This window comes from Salmo salar, chromosome ssa11, assembly GCF_905237065.1.
Source record: "Salmo salar chromosome ssa11, Ssal_v3.1, whole genome shotgun sequence".
In the NCBI taxonomy this organism is placed as follows: Eukaryota; Metazoa; Chordata; class Actinopteri; order Salmoniformes; family Salmonidae; genus Salmo; species Salmo salar.
The window spans coordinates 78,934,304-78,960,626 of NC_059452.1; the positions used below are offsets into that span (position 1 = coordinate 78,934,304).

The 26,323-nt window shown below is 43.9% G+C and overlaps 1 protein-coding gene across 4 annotated transcripts in view; it reads right to left on the reverse strand.

Moving 5' to 3' along the window:
* LOC106563326 (ephrin-A5) overlaps window positions 1–24,283 on the reverse strand; it is a 58,776-nt gene extending 34,493 nt beyond the window's left edge. For 3 of the 4 annotated variants that reach the window (XR_006757651.1, XM_014128839.2, XM_014128838.2), the window contains exons 1-2: window positions 23,622–24,283; window positions 23,166–23,350 (exon numbers count right to left, since the gene is read on the reverse strand). Coding sequence is in view for 3 of the 4 variants with exons in the window: in XM_014128839.2 (XP_013984314.1) it covers window positions 23,166–23,350; window positions 23,622–23,645 (209 nt within the window). In the remaining variant the exon portion in view is untranslated. Of the gene's footprint in view, window positions 1–23,165 lie in introns of all 4 variants that reach the window. The other variant, XM_014128840.2, reaches the window with a different exon arrangement.
* Between the last annotated feature and the right edge of the window lie 2,040 nt (window positions 24,284–26,323).

Here is a 26,323-nt window from a genome sequence, read left to right on the forward strand (position 1 = left end):
CCTGAGCGGGAATGCCCGGGTGGATTAGAGGCCTGGTTAAGAGCCAGGCCAGAGCCCTCACCCCCCCACTCTCCCTACACACAGCCCTACCTCCCCCTCTTCATGTGCCCGAGACAGGGCAGCTGTTTCAAGAAGACCAAATGCTATCATAACCCTCAGCTTGGAAAACCAACTACTAACAGAGAGAGCGGAGGGGTAAAGAGAGGAAAGCTAGAGAGAGAGAGAAAGAGAGGGAGCGAGCCTCTATACTGGTTTACGTGTGAGTGAGCAGTGAGCACTCCCTTCCCTCTCTCCCTCTCCCTCTCTCTCCCCCTCTCTCCCCCTCTCTTCGCTCTCATTCCATTTCAGTCGATCTCTGCCTCTCATCCCTCGTAATCCGTTATCCAAACAGTGAAGTGTAAGTATTGACACACAGCCACATCGTCTGTCTCTGCCCTGTCTGCTGGGGATTCACTTCCTAAACAATGGCCCAGAGATAGAAGGGACGGACTAGCCCGACACACACACACACACACACACACACACACACACACACACACACACACACACACACACACACACACACACACACACACACACACACACACACACACACACACACACACACACACACACACACACACACACACACACACACTCCCCACCAACACAACACACACACACACACACACACACACACACACACACACACACACACACACACACACACACACACACACACACACACACACACACACACACACACTTGCAGTTTGCAAACACTCACGCACTCACACATTCACATGTGGACACACACAGACGGGCCCTTCCCAACATACGTGGTCACTTATTCCCATACACACACACAGGTGTGCTCAAAGCAATCCTAAAGATCCTATCTCTCATAGCTTAGAAAGCAGCAGGACTGTATGCTATTGTACAGGCTTGGCCGTATTTCTCCTTAAGGATTCTGTTCCAATGGAATAAACAAGTCCTGTAGTGACGAATGGCTCCCGAGAGGGCTACTTTTCCTTCACTGTCTCTCTCTCTCTCTTTCTCTGTATCTCTATCTTTCTCTGTCTCTCCCTCTCCTTTGTCCATTCCTCTAATAACTGGGCCGCTTGCCGGCACACGGACCCCGGCCCATCCATAACCAACCATCTGTCAGATCGAAACCATCATGTGTTTGCGTGTGTGTGTGGGTGCAGTGTGTGCGTGTATGCCTGCGTGCGTGTGTATTTCTGAGTATATAAACCATGTGTGTGAATGGGAGTGTGTGTCAGGCAGCTTCACACCACACCTGCCACACACACACACCAGTGCCCAGCCTGTTAGCTCCTCTCAACACATCGTATTCATGTATGAGCCAGCGTGGCGTTGCTAATCCATACCGTTAAGGGTCAGCTAGCGGCTATGGAGCTGCTGCTGTACTAACAACAGGGTCCTCCACATGTGTGAATGGGAGCGGAATGCATCACAGATGTTAGCCTTATGCATAGCCTACTGTACATAGCCATGGAGGCCTAAACCTGTGAGACTGGCGATGTACAGTTGGCCTGTATTAGATGGGCAAAATGATAGAAGAGTCACATGCATGCTAAAAAAGAATTGCAATTTCAGTTGTGAAGGGCCACACTGTGTGCACGCTTTTACACGAGCCCAGATTTATAGCAACACTAATTGTTTTCAAGATTGAAGACCATGTCTAATCACAATTAGCTGAATCAGGTGATATAGTGCTGGGATAAAACAAGAGCCTGCATACACTGCAGCTCTTAAGGACCAGAATAGCACCACTTAAAAAGACATGAAGACAATGGGAGCTATAACTCTTCCCTGACTGTTTGAGTGTAGTTATGGCAGGAGGTCCATTAGCTAAATGGAGAATATGCACATAGCAGTAGCCCTAAATGACCAGTAGCCCTAACCCTGGCCCTGACCCCACAGCACTCTGAAGAATCGAGCCGGACTAATTCCACACATCCCATAATAACCCCAGCAGGTCAGGCCACAGTAAATCTCAGGGTGATTAAACTGAGGTGACACCCAGGAATGTCCTAGCAATGACATGATCTCACACACTGCGAGGCATTCCAAGGACTTCTGGTGACCAAATGTGATTAGTAGAGTAGAGTGGTCAATGACTCACGCGGGCCATTGTTCTCAGTGTCGATTGAAGACAGTGGACTGCTGGGCACTGCCTCATTCATATAAGGTAGTTAGGTTTGACAGTGGAGAAAATGTTGCTCAACAGGTCACATGTTAGAACATGCCCTCACATGTTGGAGACAGGTGGGGAACGTACATGCACAGAATAGCACACACCTCTGTTTGACAAGCCAGCGCTCTGACCAAGAATATGGTCCTAAGGTTTTTCCTGACCACAAGAACTGAATGAGAAAAACTCAGGGCCCTAGAACTCTCGGTCAGAGCACTAGAATACCAAAGACAGAAGTCTAATATTCAGTGGTCTAACTGCCTCACAACACGACCCACCACCAGCACTATCTTAGAACCCACAGGTCAATGCCGGGACCAATCAAGCCACTGCTCTGGCCACATTGTATTGAAGCCCAGCTGTTATCAATATCAGCTGTCTGGCTGGCTTCCCACACACTGCCAGGTATCGTGTGTTCTCAAAGAGCGTCACTCTATGATGTATTGAGCTGTTTGGGAGTGTTGCCTCTGATCTAAGGTAACAAAAGAGGCACATGAGCTGCCCAGTGTGTGTGTGTGTGTGTGTGTGTGTGTGTGTGTGTGTGTGTGTGTGTGTGTGTGTGTGTGTGTGTGTGTGTGTGTGTGTGGTGTGTGGGTGGAGGAGGCAAAGTTACTCCCTATGATAAGGTCAGGCCCTCTCATCTCTGTGTGCTGATAAAGGGAATACACACACACTGTCTACACAGCCATACCAGGCATCAAAGCAATGATAAGACACCTCATATATCTCCCTGTTGTTTTGTCCAAGACCACAATAAAATAAATTGTGTCTTGAAACGGGAAAGGCATTTCAAATCAGCTCATTACATGAGGAGACAATCTGGTGTTATCCAGCCCAAACTGAGGTAAACACAATTCTGAAGGAACAAAGCACGGTATCTGTCAAAGTTGATCTGTTAACCTTTTACTGCAGTGGGCTAAATCAGGGTCACACAGAGTGTTTCTTGGTAGTCTTAAACAAATCTACTTTGAAACAAAAGTATCCACCTCACACACATGGTTATGGGCTTAAAAAAAAGAAGACACCTGTACCATGTCAGATATAGAGTTGAAATGTATTACATTTAGAATTTTAATCCCAATGTTACACTTTATATACATCACAGAAGACTGAAATATAACAACACCGTTTGACATAGAAACACCAGATTTTTCAGCGTTTAAAATAAAAAGATGTTTATTGTTTATGAAATTATGAAAACTATTAATAACATTCCACCCATGAGGCCACTAGAGGGGGATTAGGAAAGGGACCCTGGTCTGGGCTTGTACTAAGGCATATATATATATATATATATATATATATATATACTCGAGTAGCTTTGGATTGTATAACATTTCCCTATTATTACTTTCAAAAGAATTCAAGCTCTGTCAAATTGGTTGTTGATCATTGCTAGACAACCATAGATTTTAAAGTGTAAATCGGCCACTCAGGAACATTCTCTGTCTTCTTGGTAAGCTACTCCAGTGTAGATTTGGCCTTGTGTTTTAGGTTATTGTCCTGTTGAAGGTGAATTCATCTCCCAGTGTCTGGTGGAAAGCAGACTGAACCAGGTTTTCCTCTAGGATCTTGCATGTGCTTAGCTCTATTCCATTTCTTTTTTATCCTGAAAAACTCCCCAGTCTTTAACGATTACAAGCACACCCATAGCATGATGCAGCCACCACTATCCTTGCAAATATGCAGAGTGATACTCAGTTATGTGTTGTATTGGATTTGCCTCAAACATAACACTGTGTATTCAGGAAAAAAAGTAAATGCCACATTTTGCAGTATTACTTTAGTGCCTTGTTGCAAACAGGATGCATGTTTTGGAATATTTGTATTCTGTACAGGCTTCCTTCTTTTCACTCTGTCAATTAGGTTAGTGTTGTGGAGTAATTACAATGTTGTTGATCCATCCTCAGTTTTCTCATATCACAGCCATTAAACTATGTAACTGTTTTAAAGTCACCATTGGCCTCATGGTGAAATCCTTGAACGGTTCCCTTCCTATCCAGCAACTGAGTTAGGAAGGACGCCTGTATCTTTGACTGGGTGTATTGATACACCATCCAATGTGTAATTAATAACTTCACCATGCTCAAAGGAATATTCAACGTCTGCTTACCAATCTATGCGAGGCATTGGTTCCTCTCTAGGTTTCTTCCTAGGTTTTGGCCTTTCTAGGGAGTTTTTACTAGCCATCGTGCTTCTACACCTGCATTGCTTGCTGTTTGGGGTATTAGGCTGGGTTTCTGTACAGCACTTTGTGATATCAGCTGATGTAAGAAGGGCTATATAAATACATTTGATTTGATTGGAAAACCTCTCTGGTCTTTATGGTTGAATCTGTGTTTGAAATTCAATGCTTGACTGAGGGACCTTACAATTATACTATATGTATGTGTGGTGTACAGAGATGAGGTAATCATTCAGAAATCATGTTAAACACTATTATTGCAGACAGAGTCCATGCAACGTATTATGTAACTTGTTAAACACATTTTTACTGCTGAACTTATTTAGGCTTTCCATAACAAAGGGGTTGAATGCTTGTTGACTCATGACATTTCAGCTTTTCATTTGAATTAATTTGTAAAAAATGTAGTAACATAATTCCACTTCAACATTATGGAGTTTTATGTGTATGCCAGTGACAAAACATCTCAATTCAATCAATTTTTAATCAGCCTGTAACACAACAAAATGTGGAAAAAGTCAAAGGGTGTGAATACTTTCTGAAGACTCTGTATATATGGTATTACAGTACCATGATCCGATTGTAACGTTCTTCCTCATGGTACTACACTGAGATACAGTATGCTTTGCCAGACCACTTCTCACAGTATCACCCAACCAAAGCCATTATGATCCTGTTACAGACAGGATATACGGTTGTCTCTAGGAGATAAGGTTGGACAAACTCCACACACTCACATCCTACACTTAACAACTGATCTTACATCAGCTTTGCCTCTACCAGCCCCAACCTCCTTCATTCTGAGATTCAACAATAAACCTGGCACCAGGCCAGTTATTAAGGGCATAAGCAACAACATTAGTGAACCTAACACCTAAAGATTCCCTGGCACACACGGGGGCAGTGCCACCCGATCCTGGAGCCACCGGCCCACCAGACTGTAAATCAGGAGGGCTGTGAGACGCTGATCTGGCGTGAGAAGAAGACGAGACAGACAGGAACGCTGATCTCGGTCTCTGATCGCACAACTACACAGTGCTCCCGACTCTTCCCAGTTCTCACACGACTCACAAAAGGCTGGGCGCAAAGAGACCAGCAGGGAGATCACACCAGGACTGACATGGTGGTGTACACACTAATTATCTCCACACCACGCTTGCAGGGCCACAATGGGCTTTTCATAGCCACCTCGTACACTACACAGGAGACGCTGGTATCAGGGTCGGGACCGCTGCCATGTATCTGATACCCCCTTTGATCTAATGTGAGTGGTACTCTGCCCCCTAAATAATACACTACAGAGAGAGGGGGAAGAGAGAGGTGGCTGGACTTGTTTGAAGAGATGACTGTGACAGTGTGAAAGGCTGATGCTGGGTTTTGTTTGGGGGTTGACAGGCGTGTTATGAACAAGCGTTGCTGGTTTTGTTCGGCGAGTGACATTCTCTCAAAGAGAGGGGCCAGAGGGGCCTTTGTTGCCCATGTCCAATGACATGAATGACGTTCCGGACCTGGCCCACTGCCAAAGGGGAGTGGTCAGCAGATCACGGCCTGATGACATCACTGCTGACCTACAAATATGACACTGATACACTCTGACAAACATTTCCAAATGATGCTCTACTAGTATGGCAAACACACACACACACCAACACACACACACACACACACACACACACACACACACACACACAGAGATACTCATGCTCATCTGTGTATACAAGACTGTGTGTGTTGAGTGACACCCTCCCAGCTGTATTTCTGTATCTGTTAACCAGACGAGGCGGATGGTTGTGATAAGCGCATAGTGTTCCATCACACACCCAGGTGGCTGGGATTACACATCAGACTTAGATCATCTTAGATCACAAACTCACACAGTGAACAGCTTGGATGGAGAGACACGTTGATAAAGGGCGGGGTGTGGATTTGGAAAGCTCAAACTCTTTCCACTGTGGATGATTCGGGCAGCTAAAAATGAACGTGTTGTTTCCGCAGACAAAATCGAGATGAAAAGATCTTGGGAACAAGAAAGAAAGAGACATATACGCGTTGATAGAAATATGGGGTGAGTTCCTATCCCCCTCTCCTCTCCTCTCCTCATCTCCCTCCTGAGGTAGCGTCAGTCCACTAGGGGTGCAGAGAACATCCAGCGTGGCCCTGCTCAGCCTCGGAGCTCCGCTGATTTAAAACACCTCATCCATCTGGCCCCCCCCTCAAAATAGCCAACTGTTTATTTTATTTACTGCTCATGGAAAATATCTGTCTGTGAGCCTCCAGCGCTAGTAGGTACCCTGGGTTATCAGTGCGCCAGCATTAAGGAAAAGCACATGTTTGGCCTGACATGAGAAAGGCCTGTCAAGAGGAATGGAGAGACTGACTGGGGGAGAGAAAGAGACACAGAGCGAGAGAGTGGAGGAGTGCAGACTGGTTTCACTGGTCCCAATCCAGCCAACTGCCGACAGGCATGCCTCTTTTCAAATGGCTGTGTCGCTGAATTTGACCAGTCTGCAAATATTTCAAGGTAAATGCAAAACACATTTTATATGTTTTTTATTGGGTGTATAAAATACTGGGTGATAATAAAGAGAAGTTTGGCTCAAGGAGATGGCTTTATGTTAGCTACTGATCTAAGGTCAGTTTCACTCTCTTAAAGGACCATTAAGGAAGACTGAGGACAACAGAGAGAGAAAGCTGAGAAAAGGCATCCATCTCCCCCACCTCTTCAAAGCCAAGCACAAGAGATACACAGCACAGAGAGGGCTAATGAAAGTGTGTGTGTGTGTGTGTGTGTGTGTGTGTGTGTGTGTGTGTGTGTGTGTGTGTGTGTGTGTGTGTGTGTGTGTGTGTGTGTGTGTGTGTGTGTGTGTGTGTGTGTGTGTGTGTGTGTGTGTGTGTGTGTGTGTGTGTGTGTGTGTGTGTGAAATCCTATCAATGTCACAAAGGTCACGCTCCCTCAAGATAACCCGGGGAGATTGCTGTGGGCTCCTGTGGGATTTTTTTCCCTCTCTCTTTTTGTGATTAGGTGTCACGATAATTTCCTTGGTGTAAAGACGAAGCCTTTCATGTTGTGGGTTTCTCAGGGTTTACTGGGCCATGTCGCAGGCCATTCAAACCCATACAAAGCAGGGTCGCAAAGCAAACTACACACTGTTCATTCATTATACATTTGCACAAAGACAAATCCATATTTACCTAAGGAGGTGTTCTGCATCCTAATAGGGTTTTTGACCTGGTTTGGATGTCAATGGGTGGCTGTTTGTGTTATTTCAAAGGGAAGCAAAAGAAACTGGGCTGGTAAAAACAGCATCATGTGGCATTTACTGAGCACCATGACTAGGATGAGCTTATGTTGAGTGTGTCCTGTTTGTGAAGGCTTTTTAGGGGCCAAAGTCAACAGTTAACACAGGACCCACACACACACACACACACACACACAGACACACACCAACAAACACACACAGCGGCTTTTCAGTGACAACTGTTTACAGCTGATATGTTAATGGGTGGTGTAATGCCATTCCGGCTCTTCCATCCCCCAGTGCCAGAACTGGCCTTTTAAAAACCCTTGCTCATCAGGAAACTAATTTACACGTTGGGCCCAGATTTGGCAAGCAGCTAAAAACTTGAATGACATTCCATAATTAAAGTGAACCCTTCCAATTACACACCCCCCACTGAAGATATTTACACCTCATCTGCCTGTGTGTGTGTGTTGCTGAAGCTCTGCACAAATGTCATCTGTGAGCATCGGTCCTAGTTCTGAGATGGACAAACTAACAGAGCAGGATGAGGGGATTTCAGAGAGAAGAAAGGAGTGAGTGATGGGGATTGGGTTGAGATGGAGAGAAGGAGTGAAATATTGAACTAGAAAGATGAAAGGAGGAATAAGGAGGATTAAGAGAGAGAAAGCAGGACTGAACGAGAGAGAGAGACATCGAGAGAGAGAGAGAGAGAGAGAGAGAGAGAGGGGGCGAGGATGGAGAATCTAAGGAATGAGGGTGAGAGGGACAGTAGTGATAAAAGGAGGAAGTGAGGAAAAAGGAGAGTGGGAGTGGGTTTCCTCCATGTGTGAAACAGTTGGGACTGGCTGGGAATCACACAGGGCTGGGGTGGAGCGGTTGTGGCTCTGCTACTACGTGCCTTTCTGCCCTCCGATCCCAATCATTCATACTCCCCAGCAAGGCCACAAGCCCACAGGGAGCGACCCTGCACTGCCCTTACAGTGGTTCAGACTTCCTGTGGGTTCCTTCCTGCCGAGAAATGCACTCCTGCTGCCGCTCCTAAAACCAAGGAATGTCTCAGCTAAATAAACAGAGTGATATGACTTAGAAATCCAAATAAATGCTGTGATGTTTTACAGTGTAAACGTACATACATTGGAGTGGGGATGTAGCCCCTTGGTGATGTACTGAAACATACAGGCCATGCCACTGAGAAAAGGTGTCAGACCCCGTTAGAGGCCTTAGGCTGGACGCAGCTCAAGTACAACTTGGACAAAAGCGCTGCTTGTCTCCCCTCATTAAGTGATTTAAGTCCCGTGTTCCCAGGTTCCTTTCATCGGCCGCCAAAGTGAACACGTTTTTTTTTTTTTTTACAAGAATGCCGGGCTGCGGAGATGAATAGAGCGAGGGGGAAAGCTGGAAGTTAGGGCCAGGGAACTGGGTCAAAAGCTGAGTGGCTACGCTAGCCATGCCTATTAGCGTCCCCAGTACGGAGGGCCATATGTGAATGAACAGTAAGGGCCTACACTGGGAAAACAGCCCCTCACCGGGAAAAGGAGCAGCCACTTAATCCATTAACAGTTCTCTCCCCACAGAACCAGCTTTTCCCATGGAGGTTCAGTTTTGTAAAGTGCTGCTATTTCCACATTTCTTGCTAACGAGACATAGCTGTCATGGGGGAAGGGGGGACTACTGCTCACTGCGCTGACCAGCCCCAGGGGACTGCTGCTTCAGCCGACTGGTGTCATAATTACATCTGATAGCCTATTGGATATCACACAGTTTGCATATTTACTCTTAAAACACCATCACGGTGCGTTGGGATGTGAGTGACGCCACTGGGCTTGGCGGGAGGAAGGAATGTGGCCAGAGAGAGAGTGTTAGCGTTCGCTAGCTGGGATGAGCTCTCTGGCAAACACACACTGTTTCAATTTGCACCTGAAAGACAGCAGGCTCTTCTGGGCCAATATGTCATCTGTTTGTGAGCTCTCTAATTGGAGAGCTGTGGAAGGAAGGCCCCCTCTGTTCAGCACGGACGGCCTCGCTGATGCCTGTTCTGCTAGCCATGCTGCTGCAGTACAGTCCTCTGCTGTACAGGGGGTAAGAGCAGTTATCTCATAATGAGCTGGGTTGATCTGTGATCAGTTTGTAGAGGAAAGGGATGTATTCAGAGTCTCAGTCTGTGACACATAAGTCGCAGAGGGATGATAAATGATACAGTGTGAAAAGCAGCACTTGCACATAGTCAATTCTCTATGTTTCCATAGCCAAGTCTCTCCAGCAGGGGCCCTGGCTATCGTCTGTAGTCCCGGGGAGAATCTCAATTGCATACTTCTCTCGTCCTCTCTCCTCACCTCCTTCTCAAAACCCATTGGAGGAGGTTAGAGGGGCGGGACCTCTGTCTTTCTCATCCAATTGGTTTTGAGAAGGAGGTGAGGAGAGAGGACTTGAGGAGTATGCAACGGAGATTCTCCCCTAGTGGTAAAGACAGGCTCAGGGAGGGTTCCACAGTTCATCAACCCAGTGGGTGTGGCTACACCCCAGCAGCCAACCTCGACCCCCTGACATTACACCCCAGCCATGAGGTCAGAGGGAAGCTCTTTCTTCCTCTTCACAAAGAAGTGATTTTTCTATCTCCCCGTGAGAACAGCAGCGGATCATGAACCTTTGGGCTGAGGATATCACGTTCGCTTTCACACGCGTCAACTCCATTCTGAACCGTAACAAAAGGCTGCAGGAAAACATTGGTAGGGAGGGACCGGGAGTCGGGGTACGCTAAAGCGCATTTATCCATCTTAGATGTGAGGGATGTGGGGAGGTAATGTGGCTTCTGCAGATCTGAGAATTACATGCGGGGCAATACAAACAGATGAGGCCACTGTTAACATTTTAACTGCACTTTATTCACGGCTATTGACGTTCATTAATCACAACCTCTGGTCAAAACACTTATTTACAGGGGGATAAAGTAATGTATGGCATGATGTGTTTGGCAGTTCTGTGTGTGTGTGTGTGTGTGTGTGTGTGTGTGTGTGTGTGTGTGTTTGTGTGTGTGTGTGTTAAGACCTCTGTCTCCGCACAGTCTGCAGACTCATTTCCACACCAGATTAGATGAGAGTGTCTGTCTGGGCCAGAGTGTGGTTTCAAATTAAAATCATGCAGTGCCACACAATCATCTGAAGAGCATCTGTAACAGCCATGAGCACTGAGCACAATACGAGGCCCAGAAACAGTGAACATCACACCCTGCTGCTTACTGTGGTACCACACATCAAGCTGTACACACAGCCTGGATACTGATTTTAAAAAAACAAGCATCTGCTATATGCAGTCATATCCAATCACACATTCACATCCATTAAAAGACGCAGAGGAAAGAGTACGGGTATACAAGTTGGGAAAACACCTACTAGAGATCCATACGATACGATGCATAGTATCGGTCCTGTGGGGTCAAGCCAAGAGGGGAGGAAATGACATCAGAGGTAAACTCTAGCCGTTCCAGTATGGGGGAGTCAGCTGGGTCGGAGGTGGAGGGTCGAGGGGTGGGGGAAGGAGAGGAGTGAAAGGCTGTGAAGTCCCTCTCCTCATATCTGATATCAGCCCAGGACTGGGAGTCAGCATATGTGACAGACGTCTGGACACCAGGGCAGGGAGGGAGGGAGAGGAGGGTGAGGGGTTAGAGAGGGAAAGACAGAAAAAGGAAAGCAGAGAGAGAGAGAGATGAGGAGAGACAGGGATACAGATAAATCATTCTCAAGAAAAAGGGTAAGAGAGAAAGAAAGTGAGGAACAGAGAGAGAGAGAGACAGGTGGTTATAACCTTCTCACATTTACTTCAGATGTCTTGGGCTAAGGGAAGGCACCTGTGTGTGTGTGTGTGTGTGTGTGTGTGTGTGTGTGTGTGTGTGTGTGTGTGTGTGTGTGTGTGTGTGTGTGTGTGTGTGTGTGTGTGTGTGGTTACAATGTGGCATAGACACTATGTTGTGGATACTGTTTTAAAATGATTGCTCTGTGCTTTTCAGTGGTTACATGCCCCAAAATAAACTAGCACTGCCACACAGCATAAATCCAACAGTGCATTAATGGCCTCCCTTTAGGCATGGGTACAGATGGAATACGATTTCCACACGGTGTATCTGCCACACTTTTGGTTATCAGTGCTGATCTCCCAATGAAAACGCAGCTGCTCTACGCCTCATTGGTTGCCACAGGATCTGGCTTAATCCTTATTGGTGAGTTTCTGACTGATCACACCTCTCGCTTCCATTGTCTTTCGGCTTCGATTTGCATAATTCCTATCCCTTACACTAGCCTAGAGGATTTGTAATTCGAAATACTCTGGGATTTAAATAACAGGAACAAAGCTACCAAATGGAGGAGATCATTAGACCAGCACAGGCAAGCACTGCGAGCCACACCACCAGCTGAAACTGAACACCAAAATTATTAACACAATGATATAGATCTATTAAATGAAGCCTTGAGTTTACCTAAAAGTTTTATCAGAATTATCAGTTATTTCAATGTTTTCCAGAAACAATTGGGGCATAATCCAGTTGCACACGGTCAATTTTTAACCAATATAAAAGGAGAATTGTAACCAGCAATATTATCTCAGCCCACCATATTTCCTATCATGTTGCTGGGCAAAATTTCAAATGAGCCTGCCTCCGTCATACTATGGTAGCTTGGTTGGTGGTTATTAATCGTGTGTGATGTGTTAGCCGGTGCACTTCTTTGGCCCCCTGTGTATCGTGTGTCTGACCTCACTAACAGAACTTCTGCATTGCCCAAAGTAGCAGTCACAGGACTTCAGCACCTAACAGACCAGAGGCTTTTTTTCAATCAATTCTCCCTTTTCCCCGTCTTTAATCATTCGCTATGCTCCAATAGGCGAAACAGAGGAGTAGTGACAGATTTGGAAGCCGTCACGAAACACCCATGGTTGGATCAAAGGTCCATCCAAGCACTGAAATGCCAGCTTCCTAAATAAAACTGCATTTTTCTCTTAGACTGAGAGACAAATAACCATTATATCTAGAAAGCACCATTCACATGACTGTGTTATTTACTCATTTCACAAAATATGGTTAGGGCCTCCTTTACATAACTTTTTAACTTATCAAATAACTAACTCAGCAAGAGGATCAAAATGAAAATCCTTGATTGTATTTTCAAACAATTCAAATGTAATTATTTTGTATTTAACACTTTTTGATCGATTTTGTCAGAAGTTCATTGTACATTTTATTTTATTTATACCCACCACAAGACTCTTATGAAAATGTTGTTGTTTTTTGTTTTTTTAATACTGATGTTTATAAAGTTACACATCTATCTTTCTCATCTATCTATCTAAAAAAGAGTTGGCGATATTTAATTTATTTGCTTAAAAGTTGTCTTTATATTTTTCTAAATCCATTTTATTATAATAAAATATTGTACTTCAATTTTGGAGTAATGTAATTGCTGAAATATAGCTAGTACAGTCCAATATTTTTTTATAATTTTTTTGCTTCACTTTAGTGAATGCCTTGATTTCGTTTTTGCTCTTAAACACAGGCTACAAACAAATGCCCTAGCGAGTCCAAACACCGATATTGCAGTACAATATTATATGTGACAATTTACGACTATTTCGTCACCATTTTGAGGATCAACATATGAAAACAATAAATTCTGGTAAATATTACTAGTAGTGCCTCTGTATGAGCGCTACCTGGGTTGTTCCATGTCTGGCCCTAAAACATCTCTGCCCAGAAGTGCACTTAAAGGGCCTGGGCTTTGGTTATTAAGATCATAAAGTCCTGCTCATAAATATGTTTTATTTGTTTCCTGAGTGTGCTCACTGCTTAGGAAGTCTTTATAGCAGAGCGGTAATGTTTTTTTCTCCAGACGGACCTGCCCATTGAGTTATTATGGAATACTGTAACTGGCCAAATCATAGCATGGCTCAGAGTTTATAACTGAAATATATATAAAAAATTCTCCTCTAATAAGCTGCTATAATATACAATCCCTTGAGAATCTTGATTCTTAAAATAAATAGTAATAAATATACAGTACATTGCTTGGTCTGATAGATTGATTCCATGAAATAGATGTTAGGTTTTAATTAATACAACTAAAATATCATCACTTTATTAGATGACTGTTGGTCGTATTCAAATGATATAACGATGGGAAATAAATTGCTATCTATTTCTAACAACTAAAGGATTTCTTTAAAAAATTTAAAAGACATGTTAATTTATCCATTGAAATTTAAGGCATTTTCGTTTATATATTTTATTGCAGACTAGGCTGACTTACATTGAAAAAATACTACATTCTTTTTTATTTAACTAAAAAAAAATCTAATATAGTTGTAATTGTCTCACATCTATCCAGTACAACTGGTCCCTTTTGTCTGTCCCATAGTACTACAATACTACTGGGAAAGATACTGAGCGGTTTCAGGCTCTGATCGCAGCATCGTAACCAGGAACACAGGTATTTCAGATGGGTTTCAGGGGACGTCCTGCAGCTTTTATTGCAGTTTTTTGTTGAGAAAGGTAGTCGTCTGCTTCGAAGTGGAACAGGACAGGTTATCTGTGACCTGGCCTCTTTGTTTAATAGACAACGGAGGTTTTATTTGGCCATTAGTGTATCTTTGTAGTGACTTGTCTAGGTGTGAATACACCCTGTCACTAGAGATCCAGCACAGCCAATCTCTGCTACATCTAATGCATGACAAAGGAACAAAGATGGTGGAGACAGTGCCTTGTGACGCAATGTACCCATAAACACCACAATCCAGGCTCATTCACATGACCAGTAAAATGCCAAATTACTTCAATTATAATCAATGTAATGTAAAAGCGTAATGCTACTCATTCTCTATTTCAGTTTAATTTAATATGAGAAAGGGCTAATAAAACCTATGAAAACTTAGCACATCATCTGCAGACTGCGGACTGCTAACTACGGTCGGTTGTCTGATTCACGGGGAACGTAGTATTCTGCTTTGGCGAAGACGTCTTATTGGTGGGAAGATGTTGAGCTGTGATTGGCTGGGAGGGTGACATTCTGTGTCAAACTCCACGCACCAGAGGACGGGGACCTGTTACTCCAGATGTCCTCTCGTCGTCCCCTCCAATGTTTGCAGCCGCACGCACGCGATCCCTCGCTCCGCCTGGCTGCACCCTCTCATCGCATTACTTCTGCTATTCTAACTCCGCCATCAATTATGCACTAGAATAACTGAGGGACCTGGCGGAGCCAAGACATAAAGGGAGATCATCAGCCCGGGCCCTGCGAGCATCTGCCTGCTTGTTCCCACTGTGTTGCCGTGAAGAGTGATACGGGTGCCAGGCCGCCAGCTCAGCTAGGGCACCGGCAACCACGGCACAGATACAGCTATGCTAAGCTAGGCTAGGGCACTAACGCAACATGGCTATGACACAAACACAGCCAAGCCATGACTATGTTGCTTCTACCATTGTTTTCACTCTAAACTAACGTTGTACATGGTTTTGGAGAAATGCATTAAAATCGCAATATTTTTTTTTGGGGGGGGGTAATCATATCTAAAGCTGTTCGTTGTCTCCTAAGTATCTTCATGCTGAATTAAACAAGGGGCGGAGCCTGTTCAGTAAGGGTCCCAGGATTTTCAACCGACTTTATTTCTTGAAAACAAAATGGAGTCGAATTTGGAGGAAAATGGCGGTCTCTGCTTCCTTCCTTCCCTGCCACAAGACACAGCTGGGAGTCAGGCAAAGAGGAGAGAGAGACACCTATGAAGACAGAACAAATCCTAGCAGTCTGAGATTTCAATCAACAGTGCTAAACTTGGGGTGATGATAAACTCATATGATTTCATCGAAGTCTCTTAACATCAAAGAAACATGGGGTGGGTGAGAAAACATGTATGTATTATGGAGTGAGACAAAATGTCGACCCCTGCATTGAAGTCATGGCAGTCCTGACCTGGATTTCTTCTGGTTGCGTGTGAAGGTTTGCTGTCCAGGCTCTACTGTGAGATCGCAAACAACTTTTTAATATTTCATGGGTTCCAAAGCACTGAGCATGCTCAAAGCCATCAGGAGGAAATACTCTCTGTCTCCATGGGCCAGTAAGCCACACTAAAGGTCCTGCAAAGTCACATCAAGTTCATGAAAAGAACATTGTTCTTCCCAGATATCTAATGTCACTTTTTTTTATTGACTCAGAAATCACATTATCAATGCACTTTACCTAATCTGTCCACGGGTGCCTGAAATGCCACAACGATGCCAAAGATCATTGCATACACTAAGCTAACCCAATATATAAGACTTCTCTTAACATGCTATGAAAAATAATGAGCTTTCATCAGACAAAACAAAGTTTCATCAGACAAAAGTCATATTTACTTCACTTGAACCAAATTAATTACAGAGGAGGAGCACAGTACATTCAACCATTAAAGAATGTAGGCCAATTTCGTCTTCAGAGTGTATCAGTAATTCAATCTGATCTAATCAGCAAATACAATGGGGTGAGAAAATAATACTACACACTTCATCTACCCTGTTTGTCTGATGCAATCACAGAAGAAATTCTGTAGAAGCAAAATGTCTTAATCCCCCCCTCCCCCAAAAAACACAAGACCTTGAAAGTTAGTCACCAATGAAACGAGGAAACTTTGCCTCTTGGAGAGGGATATTTGCTTTTTCTTTCATTTCAAAAGCCACATTGACCCAAATAAAGTTCCAGAAGCATTACACGGATGCTTGGCTGTAATCACATTTGTTTTATATCGTGCATACTTTCCGGCCAATTTGGATTCATTTGGAATAGTATATACTAAGGTCTGTAAAACACAGCTCCCTGCGCCAATGTGCCTGGTGGGAGCCACAAGCATGCCAGGTCTGTGTGCCATAGACCAGAGAGCAGCACTGGTGGAATTCCAGTTAGCAACACTAAAATAGCCAAACTGTCATGACCACACCCTTCTGGCGCTATCTCAGACTGAGCACTACTAACAGCAATCATGACTAATTACTAAAGACAGAGGACGAGCCAGTCGTCTCTAAATAACCAGGCTTTAGGCCAGGGGTGTCAAACACGCGGGCCAGATCGAGCCCACAAAGTAGTAGAAAATGTAGGTCCATTAGAAACGATAATGGGCCTACATACATACAGTTCCATACAGTTGTTGCCAGCTCGCTAATAATCACAGAATGAAAGACAGTCAGGGAGCATCAAAAGTTCTAAAAACGATGAACATAGGACTATTTTTTAATCTATATTTTTGACGGTGAGGAAATATAACACATTGAAGACCGAACGCAGCCCTGGGCAAAATGAGTTTGACACCCTTGCTCTAGCACTCCAGCTGCAGAGAGCTCTGCTATGGTCGACAGAGGGAAAGGAGATCATTCCAATTCTCTTTCTGCCTTTTTCTCTCTCTCTCTCCCCCCATCTTTCCCCTGATTTGCACTGAGACAATTTGTTCTCTCCATGTACTTGATCCATTTAAAGTCTGCAGTGCAAAATGCATCCTTAATTTCCGTTCCTCAGAGAACGTTCTGCAATAGGATGCATGCGGTAGATAACACAACGTTACTGCAGCTCACCGCAGTAGAAAGTGTTCAGACCCTTCACTTTCTTGGTGGATTCTGTTTGTGGAGTCCATTTTCATTACCTTGGCCTTGGCCTACTGTACATAGTCCTCTTTCATTGTGGGTTTGTTCTGCTAAAGCGTACTGTAAAAGGAAGCTCAGATAGCCACTCACCACACTACTGCATAGAGGCCGTCAATACAGAAGCCTTCCCAGCACCCCACTACACTGTCTGTCAGGAGGCTTTAGGGACTCTTTAGGGCCTTCAAGCGGCAGTTCCAGAAGCTTTACTGCAGTCATTAGGGGCTGTGCCAGATTAATGTGAATGGTCAGGCAGACCCTGGCTTTCTGGGGGAAGAACAGAGCGGGGTGAAGGGTCCCACAGGAAGTGTTTTGTGTCTCCACACAAAGGGAGGCTGACCTCTTAAGCCCCTTAGAGCCTCTCTGCTAATACCCTCACTGGTGCCTACAAAGACACAGTGGACGCCGTTTCACCACTCACATTTAAACAGCACACAAAAAGCCCCGCCGAGACTTAAACCTTAAGAAACAGCAGAAAAATGAACCTTGGGAGCACTGAAGTGAGACTTGGAGATTAGGGGCTGGAGGGTTGGCTCTAATCCACTGACTGGCCCGCGCATATTAAATGGTGGATGCCGACTTGCCGAGCTATACCACCGATCGGAAAATGGACTGAAAACAAGTTTACGGAAGTTGCTGAGAGTGTGATCTGCACAAAGTTTAACAGAAACAGCATGGCAAAGACTTTCTATCCAAAAAGGGATTAATTGTGTGGTGCTCTGAATATTGAGTATTGCTGTAAGGTAACAGAGAAATCCCTACTTACACACAGTTAACACAATAAATGTTCACCAACAAGACACCCACTTAAAACACCCTCCTCTTTTTAGTCCCCGTTAGTCAAGCAGTGGCAGCCTTGTTAGTTTGAAGAGAATGACAGGGCCAAGGCACCTTTCTCTGTGTGCAGGGTCACAGAGCAGTGGGACAGGCTGCTTTCTCCACAGGACTATTTTCCCCTTCAGAGAGGGCCAGGACAAATCACCTCACTCTCTGACGCCAAGAGTTCCCTGAGAAGATGGATGCAACATGCGGCTCCATCCACAGGCTAAGTAAGGGCGGGTGTGGAAACACTTGTTTTGACCTCATGCAGGGGGCCCATGGCATGGCCACTATTTCCCCGGGTAACCCTGTGTCCCATCTCCAGAAGCTTCTGTTACCTCTGTGACTGTGTCTCGCTCCCGTTGTGTGCCCCTTCCCTTTCGCCTCCTCACGTACTCACCCTCACAAGAGCCTGCCACAACTACCTTTCTCTCTCCCACTCCCCTCTCCTCCAACTCTCCCTATATGCCTGTCTCGCTTTAAGAGCGTGCATAGTTAAAAGACGTCTATGGGGCCGCTGAGTACGATAGGAACAATAGTGTCCTTTCACGCGGTCTGGGCTGGGGCTGGGAGAGGGTTGCGGTCCTGAGACCCAGTCAATATTTGGACGTGGCTGCTTTTTGTTTCCGTTTTGTATCCAAGCGGAACCCAGCAGCAGGGAGCCGGGAAAAGGCTGAGGGGGAAAACAAAGGTAAACACTCTGAAAAATGCAAACGGAGCAACTCACAATGCCACTGGGAAACTATCACAATATCAACTTGTCACAACCTGGAAAGTGGTGTATTGTTTCTTAAGTGGAGATTAAAAATGTTGCCAGAATAGAGAAAGCAAACAGCCAAGGTCATTTTCGCTGACTGGAGAACTATCTGTGTCTGTAAGGGCAAGGATGTTATGAGGTGGAAAGAGAAGCCACTGAGTCATTTTCACATTTCTTAGGTGTCCTCACAAGGACTGCAGAACCAAATCATAGTATACCAAAGTAGTGGACCGCAAGACAGACGAAAAAGTAGTTTGATTGTCTTCGATAAATATGTCACATCTGTTGTAGAAAGATTTGAGGGGCATTAACGAAGCTTAAACTGCAGTCCCTAGGGTGACAGTGCTCTTGTAGAATGCTGAAATCCCTCTCCCCAGCTGTCAGGTCGTTAGTCCCACCCAATGAGCCTCTTTGATGAGGAAGAGTATCAGTTTCCATGGCATCGGAGACACAAACAGCAGGAAGATTAGGGATGGAACTCAGCCTGATTCTCCACTGATCCCACCTATTAGCAGCAAATAAACACCTTGCCACAGCAATGGTTGCATGTGTCCCATATGGAGCCTGACGGTTTTAATTAAGCAACTATCAAACTAAATACAAGCCGGTGGGGATTTCTCTAATGCTAACTCATCAATGGGCAATAATCCAATCGTTAACTTTACTTACAAATTGAGTTTTAAATTACACATGTATTAAGACAGTATTACTGAAGAAAATGCATGACCAGCCCCTCCACCGTGTTTACAGAACATTCACGCATGTATGTTAACCAACAGCCATCCAAAGATACCACAGCCCTTCTCCTCCAATCTTTACAAGACATTTTATTTTGTGGCCGAGCAATTTCTATAGCTAATTACTACCAATATAGCACATTCTTATAAGATGAACATTTAAAAATGATGCTCTCTTAAAATGTGTCACAAACAAGTCAAACATAACACTCTGACTCATTATAACATAGGGTCATTCCATTTTATTTCAATCACTTTTTGACTGCACCCCTTTTGATTTGAATGAAACTTTCCATTCATATTTGCACATGGTAGAAGCGGTCAGAAAGTTACTTTTTGGAACTGAATGCCAAAACATTCAGGAGATATAGGTGCCCAAAGTTGACCCATTTTGCATACCCCACAATACCATGAGACATCCATGTCTTAATCACAGTAAAAGATAAACGGTTGAGTTTGATATCATTTAAACGCTTACAAAAACAGTTGTCAAACTATTCCATAATTTTGTAATTATATATATTTTAACTTTTTTAGCATTTAACGTCAATTATCTGAAAACGTGGTCAACAACGATTTCTTTCATTTTCGCACATGTAGTTTAGACCCTATTTTACATAATCTGAGGTATTTGTGTTGTGCCCACCATCAGTGGTCTGAAGAGATAGAAATATAATTCATAGAATGGACCTATGAATGAAATGACACCCGCCCTGTATTCAAGAGTATGCTGAGTCTCAACTGATGGCGGGCACAATGCATGCACTTCAGATTATGCAAATTAAGTTTTAAGGTATAACATATGTGAAAATGTAAATAATCGGAGTTGACATGCTTTTAGATCATTGACGTTAAATGTAAAAACAAAATACATTATAATTATTGATTTATTTTTAATTCAAGAAATTATTACATTGTTTGACAACCCTGTTTGTAAGATGTTAAATTATATTAAACTGAACCTTCAATCTTTTCCAGTGATGTCGTATGGCATGGTTGGGTATGCAAAATCTGTCAACTTTGAGAATCTGTATCTCCAAAAAGTCACTTTCTTACCAGTTTTACCATGGGCAAGTATTGAAAGTTTCATTCAAATCAAAAGGGATGCGGTCAAAAGTGGATTGAAATCAAATGGAACGACCCTATATCCATTGCAGCTCAGAAATGTTATGTCTCCTCAACAAGCACTTCATTTTCTTTTAATTAATGCGATTATAATGACTTGAGCGCCTCACTGTCACTGATTGATGCATTTGTACCTCCGAGCATGACTGAATCCTTATCATAGTTACACTACTGTTCCACTGCTTTTGATCCCCACTGTTGGAGTGTATCAACAAAGTGCGTCAGAATGCTGAGAGGTTTTTCTTGGGATATATTGGGAGGGAAATAGGAGCTACGTTTATTAAGCGTGCAACAAACATGACACCATCAACCTACATGAGTTTTAAACAATATAAAATGTCTTCACCATTTACATTTTTCACGATTCACTTCACATTTCAATTTCAGAGTCCCTGTAGGGGATTTCATGAATGGCTGAGTATGGACTGCAGGACTGCAGGGCTGCCGCGTTGGGTGCCGTTTTTCTACTGTGGTCAGAAAAAAAGCCTCATCTGGAAGTTGTGACTATACCCCAGCAGGCTTTGGGCTCCGATGGCTGAGTATAGTTACATTACCCAGCAGGGGCCATGGGCCCAAGGTCTAACACAGAGCATGGTTATATTAAACGGCAGGGCCAGGGGCCCCTGAGTCTTAGCATGGTGCATGGTTACATTATACAGTGGGTTGGGTTTGGATTAGGCCCCTGAATGAGAAAAGGAGAGTCAATTTAGAGTTAGTCATTTATTTACTCGAGGAGCCCTACTCTCCTCAGACAAAACCCAGGCAGGGTGCCATTGCATGGCCATCGCAGAGCCTCAGAGGAGAGGCAGGCTCTGCCCCGGGCTTAACCCTGACTACAGTCCCCTCTGTGCTGCTCTGTGATGGTTAACCCAGGCCCTGCTTGGTTACCACAGAGTGTGTGACCTCAGCATGTGTGTGTCTCTCACAGGAGCATGCACCACACTGGGCCTGGGCACTGCTGAAATACCCCTCTGTGTTCCCCTCATTGTCTGCCCCAGCATGTGTGGGGGGGGGAGGCAGGGACGGGGGGCATGGCTTTGGAGGAGCAGGACTTGGGAAGCTGGAAAGCTTTTTCGTTTCTTTTTAGGCAGGAGCTGTTGGAATGAGCTGACGACACTATGGGAGCACATCAAAGATGTTATCTGTTCCAGGCAAAGAGGTAGAGAGGCAGAGAGCCCTGCCTTTGATGCCACCATGTTTGCGTTAATATCTCACCCGTTCTCTTTCTTCTCCTAACTAGCTCATTGCACACACTTTGCCTCAGGGTTACCACAAAAACACAAACAAGTACAGCATCATCTGTTGACTCCGTGCAAAGCAAATCACCCCAACGGACCAGTTTCTTCTCCTTAAGCATAAATGTTGAGGAGTCATCCCGTAACAGTAAATGTCAGGAAAAACCTGATAAGGTACAAAGGTGATATGTTATGCATGACACGAAGTGGTACACTCATACTACAAACTATATTCTGAGACAGTTAGTCACCTGGGGAGTCAACTCAAAGCTGTAGGCTACTTGAGAATAGTATTGCATAATTAGCATCTCTGTCAAATAGCAGTCGCATCTGACCATTCCATTACAGTGGGTAATTACAGCCATTGCTTTACCCTTGTGACCACACTAACTGGCAACTTTGACCAATTACAATAAAATACAAACGGCAGGTTGAAACCTAACTGAATATTTATTGTATTTTATTGTACAACCATAAGGAAAGGCTTTAACATGTTATAAGCAGGAACAAGTGTTGCGGTTTTTGTTGTGCGTCATATGCAAACGCCTTATCATTTTTTCCAAATAAAACTGCCAGATAATATTGACTCTTATTCAAGGCAACATTTTAGATGTGTTGAACAGACAGTTAGATACATTCGTAGCCAATTCTAACAGAAATCAATAGCTACTGCTGCTACAGAATAATTTTCCTACTGCCGAATCAGTAAAAGTGAACGCGTTAAGAATCTGACTCACCCACAGAATATTTGAAATGATCAAACTAACACCCGATTTCCCTCATTCGAGAGACAAGCCACATGATTTTCCATTAGTTAAATTATAAGCCTAGCTAAAATGAAAGCCTTCCGCGGCAACAGATCTGTGGACGCATTCAGCAGAACCAGGATAATATTAATAATCATTCTGGTGTATTTACAGTATAGGATATAACAAACTTATTGATGAGAGGTAGATAAGATATATGTCACGCAACATACAAGTTCGTCTTTGTAAATGATTGCCGATGTGCATCAATAAAATGTATATTTAGGCTATAAACAAGTGACCATTGGTCAATGAATCGTGGTCAGCATAGTAGGGCAGAATATTTCAAATTCACATTGTAACAAATATCATATGGTCTACGGGCCATCCACCTCCATCCAATGAAGTTGATCCCGCATGAAGTTTGTGACCGTGGCCCATCCCTGACACACATTGCGGTTACGCACGAGACTCACCTGGGGTTGGTCCGGTTCCAGTAGACCGCATAGCGGTCGGACACCACCTTGGAGGCCGGCTCTTGGCCGTAGACACACGTCCATAACACCAGCGAAACGCATAGGATCATTTCCACCTGCGGCATGGCTCCCGAACTTGGACACGCCAAGGTCCCTCTCGATGCAGCGTCTGGCGCGGTAGAATTCTTCAAATGAACAGAGTGAAATTAGATTCACATCTGAAGGCTTTTCAAATATTATTGCCTTATGTCTTAGTTGACTGCTCGAGTATAACGCATTGATTGGATTATTACACGAGGCAGGTATTGTGCTAAGGCTTGAATTGATATTTGTAAAAAGTTGTTTTTTTCATTCAGTAAAAAAAAGCACTGCCAGTTTGTGGAATAAAAAATGATTACAATTGGTTGTTAAATGTCTTGATTATTAATTAGTTGAGGATCCTTTTAAAATACATACTATTTCAGTCAATGTTCTTGTCATGTATTCATAGCAACAAGCGCATCCTCTTCAACCGCAGAAGATGTGGAATGTCACAGATATTATAAACATGAATCTTTAGCTTTATAATAGTTTTCTCCTGTAGTCGGTCTACCACAGCCTACACAAACGAATAATTATTCTATCGGATCAACTCTTCTTTGGGCACCAATAGTATCTGTAACTATAGGCCTACGCAGCGTTGAATTGTTGATTTTCAAGTTAATAACAGCGTGGTCCATGCATAAATATGCTATGAAATGTTTCTATAACATTTGAATAATAATTAACTCCACAGAACCAACGGGCTACAGACAGTGCCAAATCTTCCTTGACGCTGTACTCGCTCGGATCTGTGTCCGTGTCTTCGGCGCTGTCGCTGTCGCTGTTATTGTCACGGCTGAAGAACCGCTGAAGAACTAGGAGCAGCTCTTTCCTTGAACCGGAGTCGTTCAAATGTGCCGTGGCAAAAAACGAGTTCATAAAATCCTTAGCATGGACACAAATACTTCTAAGTGTCGCTTGAAACGAGGCAAATATAAGCAGGAGCGGTGGAAAGTCGTGTAGTTCAGCATGAAGAAATCAACCAATGTCAGAGCAGCGCTCGCTCGGCCATGCATGATCCCCCACTGTGCCAGCGCGGGTACAGTTTCAGGCTCACGCACAGTCTCATTGGTTTGCATTTTGAATGATGGGCGTTTCGCTTACAAAAACAACATCCCTCCTCCTGAGGAGGTGTATCTGCTTCAGTGCTTCCTCAAGCGACGGATAATTTATTTCACAAAGTAGACCTACTGGGCATGAGGACCATGGACCCTAAACGAGATTATAAAGATCTGATACCAGCTCCGCAGGTCGGTTACAGGTTTACACCTTTCACCCAGGTTGATGCTGTCTTTACGCACACATAAAGTATTTTGAAATGAACCATGTTTTTCATTATACAGCATTGTGGCAACTTATGCTGCAACTAACCACTGAGTCGTATTGACCGCTACTGTATTTTCTATCACCCATTGAGCTCAAATAGTTAATTTACTACACCTTTAGCTCCTGTGTTCAATTCCATTTAGATATACCAGTGTGTAGAATGAACAGTTCAGTTAAACATGTGAATAAAGTGACATATGTATGTGGCACTCTGCATTACCTCCTAGTTTTTGTCAATGTATGCATACTATTCAACATTCAAACATTGGCCAACCCTGTCTTGTAGGGTTTGCTGACTTGTAGGCTTGGCTACAGAGACTGATGCGCCACATCGGTTTTTGCCCATACCATGCTTTACGCAGTAGCCTTCCAGTGTTTCTTGGCGCCCCACAGTGGAGGTAAGGAGAATCGCTTATTGGAAGGCAGGAAAGTAGGCTATAAAATAGTCATTCGATTAAATATCAGGTAATGTGTTATGTTTTCTATATTTGTAATCAATATGATTATTTTAGGATTAACATCATAGGCATGTAGTAGGGTCAATTGTTAAGGTATTTATTGTGTATTTTACAATGGGTGGATCTAATTCTGAATGCTGATTGGGTAAAACCACATTCCCACCAGTGTCTATTTAAGCAATAAGGCACGAGGGGGTGTGGTATATGGCCAATATACTACGGCAAAGGGCTGTTCTTAGGCATCACACATCGCAGAGTCCCTGTACACAGCCCTTAGCCGTGGTATATTGGCCATATACTACAAACACCTGAGATGCCTTATTGCTATTATAAACTGGTTACCAACGTAATTAGACCAGTAAAAATGAATGCTTTGTCATACCCGTGGTATACGGTCTGATATACCACTGCTGTCAATCAATCAGCATTCAGGGCTCGACCCACCCCGTTTATAATCCACAAATGACCACCGGCTAAATCTATGACGTTAAAATGCCTATTTACTCTGTTCCATCTGACTACGCAATCCACTGTCTCATCAGCCCAGCCCAGTAAGTTAAAAACTTGATCCCCACTATAAAAGAATCTAGACATTATCTCACGTTTCTTTTTCACTTACATTTAGTTTTCAACAGCAGAGAATTGTATAAACCTTGCTGTCTGTCTCTCTGACATTTGCAACATTGTTTCAATATTCAAATTAGATCTCCAGCTGTCCCATAGTAATGAGCATGCCGGGAGTCGGGATGAGACGGACAGGCAGCGTTTCTCAGCCAGTCGAAATCTTGAATCAGCTGGCATAATTTTTATGGATATATACAAATAAATGTCAATTTAAAAAAGGTAAAACGAAATTAAGTGCAGCTAGTTTGCAGTCTTTCTAGAATCAGTTCAAAATGATTGTGTTAGCTGTGTTGTTGGCTAGCTCCTCTGAACAACAGTGTCCTGACGAGAGAGCTTATTTTCAATGGCAGGCGAAATCGCGCCTTATTAGCTCATTGTTATGGATGTATCCAAATAAATGTCACTAGAAAACAGCTAAACAAATGCAGCTACTGTTGTTATGCTGGCTGCGCGGTTTGACTTGACTGTAAATTAGCCGTAGTTGGCTAGCTAGCAAGCAAGGGGTGAGAACGTTGCCAGCCAGTATGTTAATGGAACATTTAGAACGAACGACTGGGTCGCTTCCACAGATACAGAACAAAAAGACTGAACAACTGGGTCACGTCTCTGGCAACCAAACCGATAGAACGAACGACCATCCGGCTTGTGTAGCAACCCTACATTTGTGTC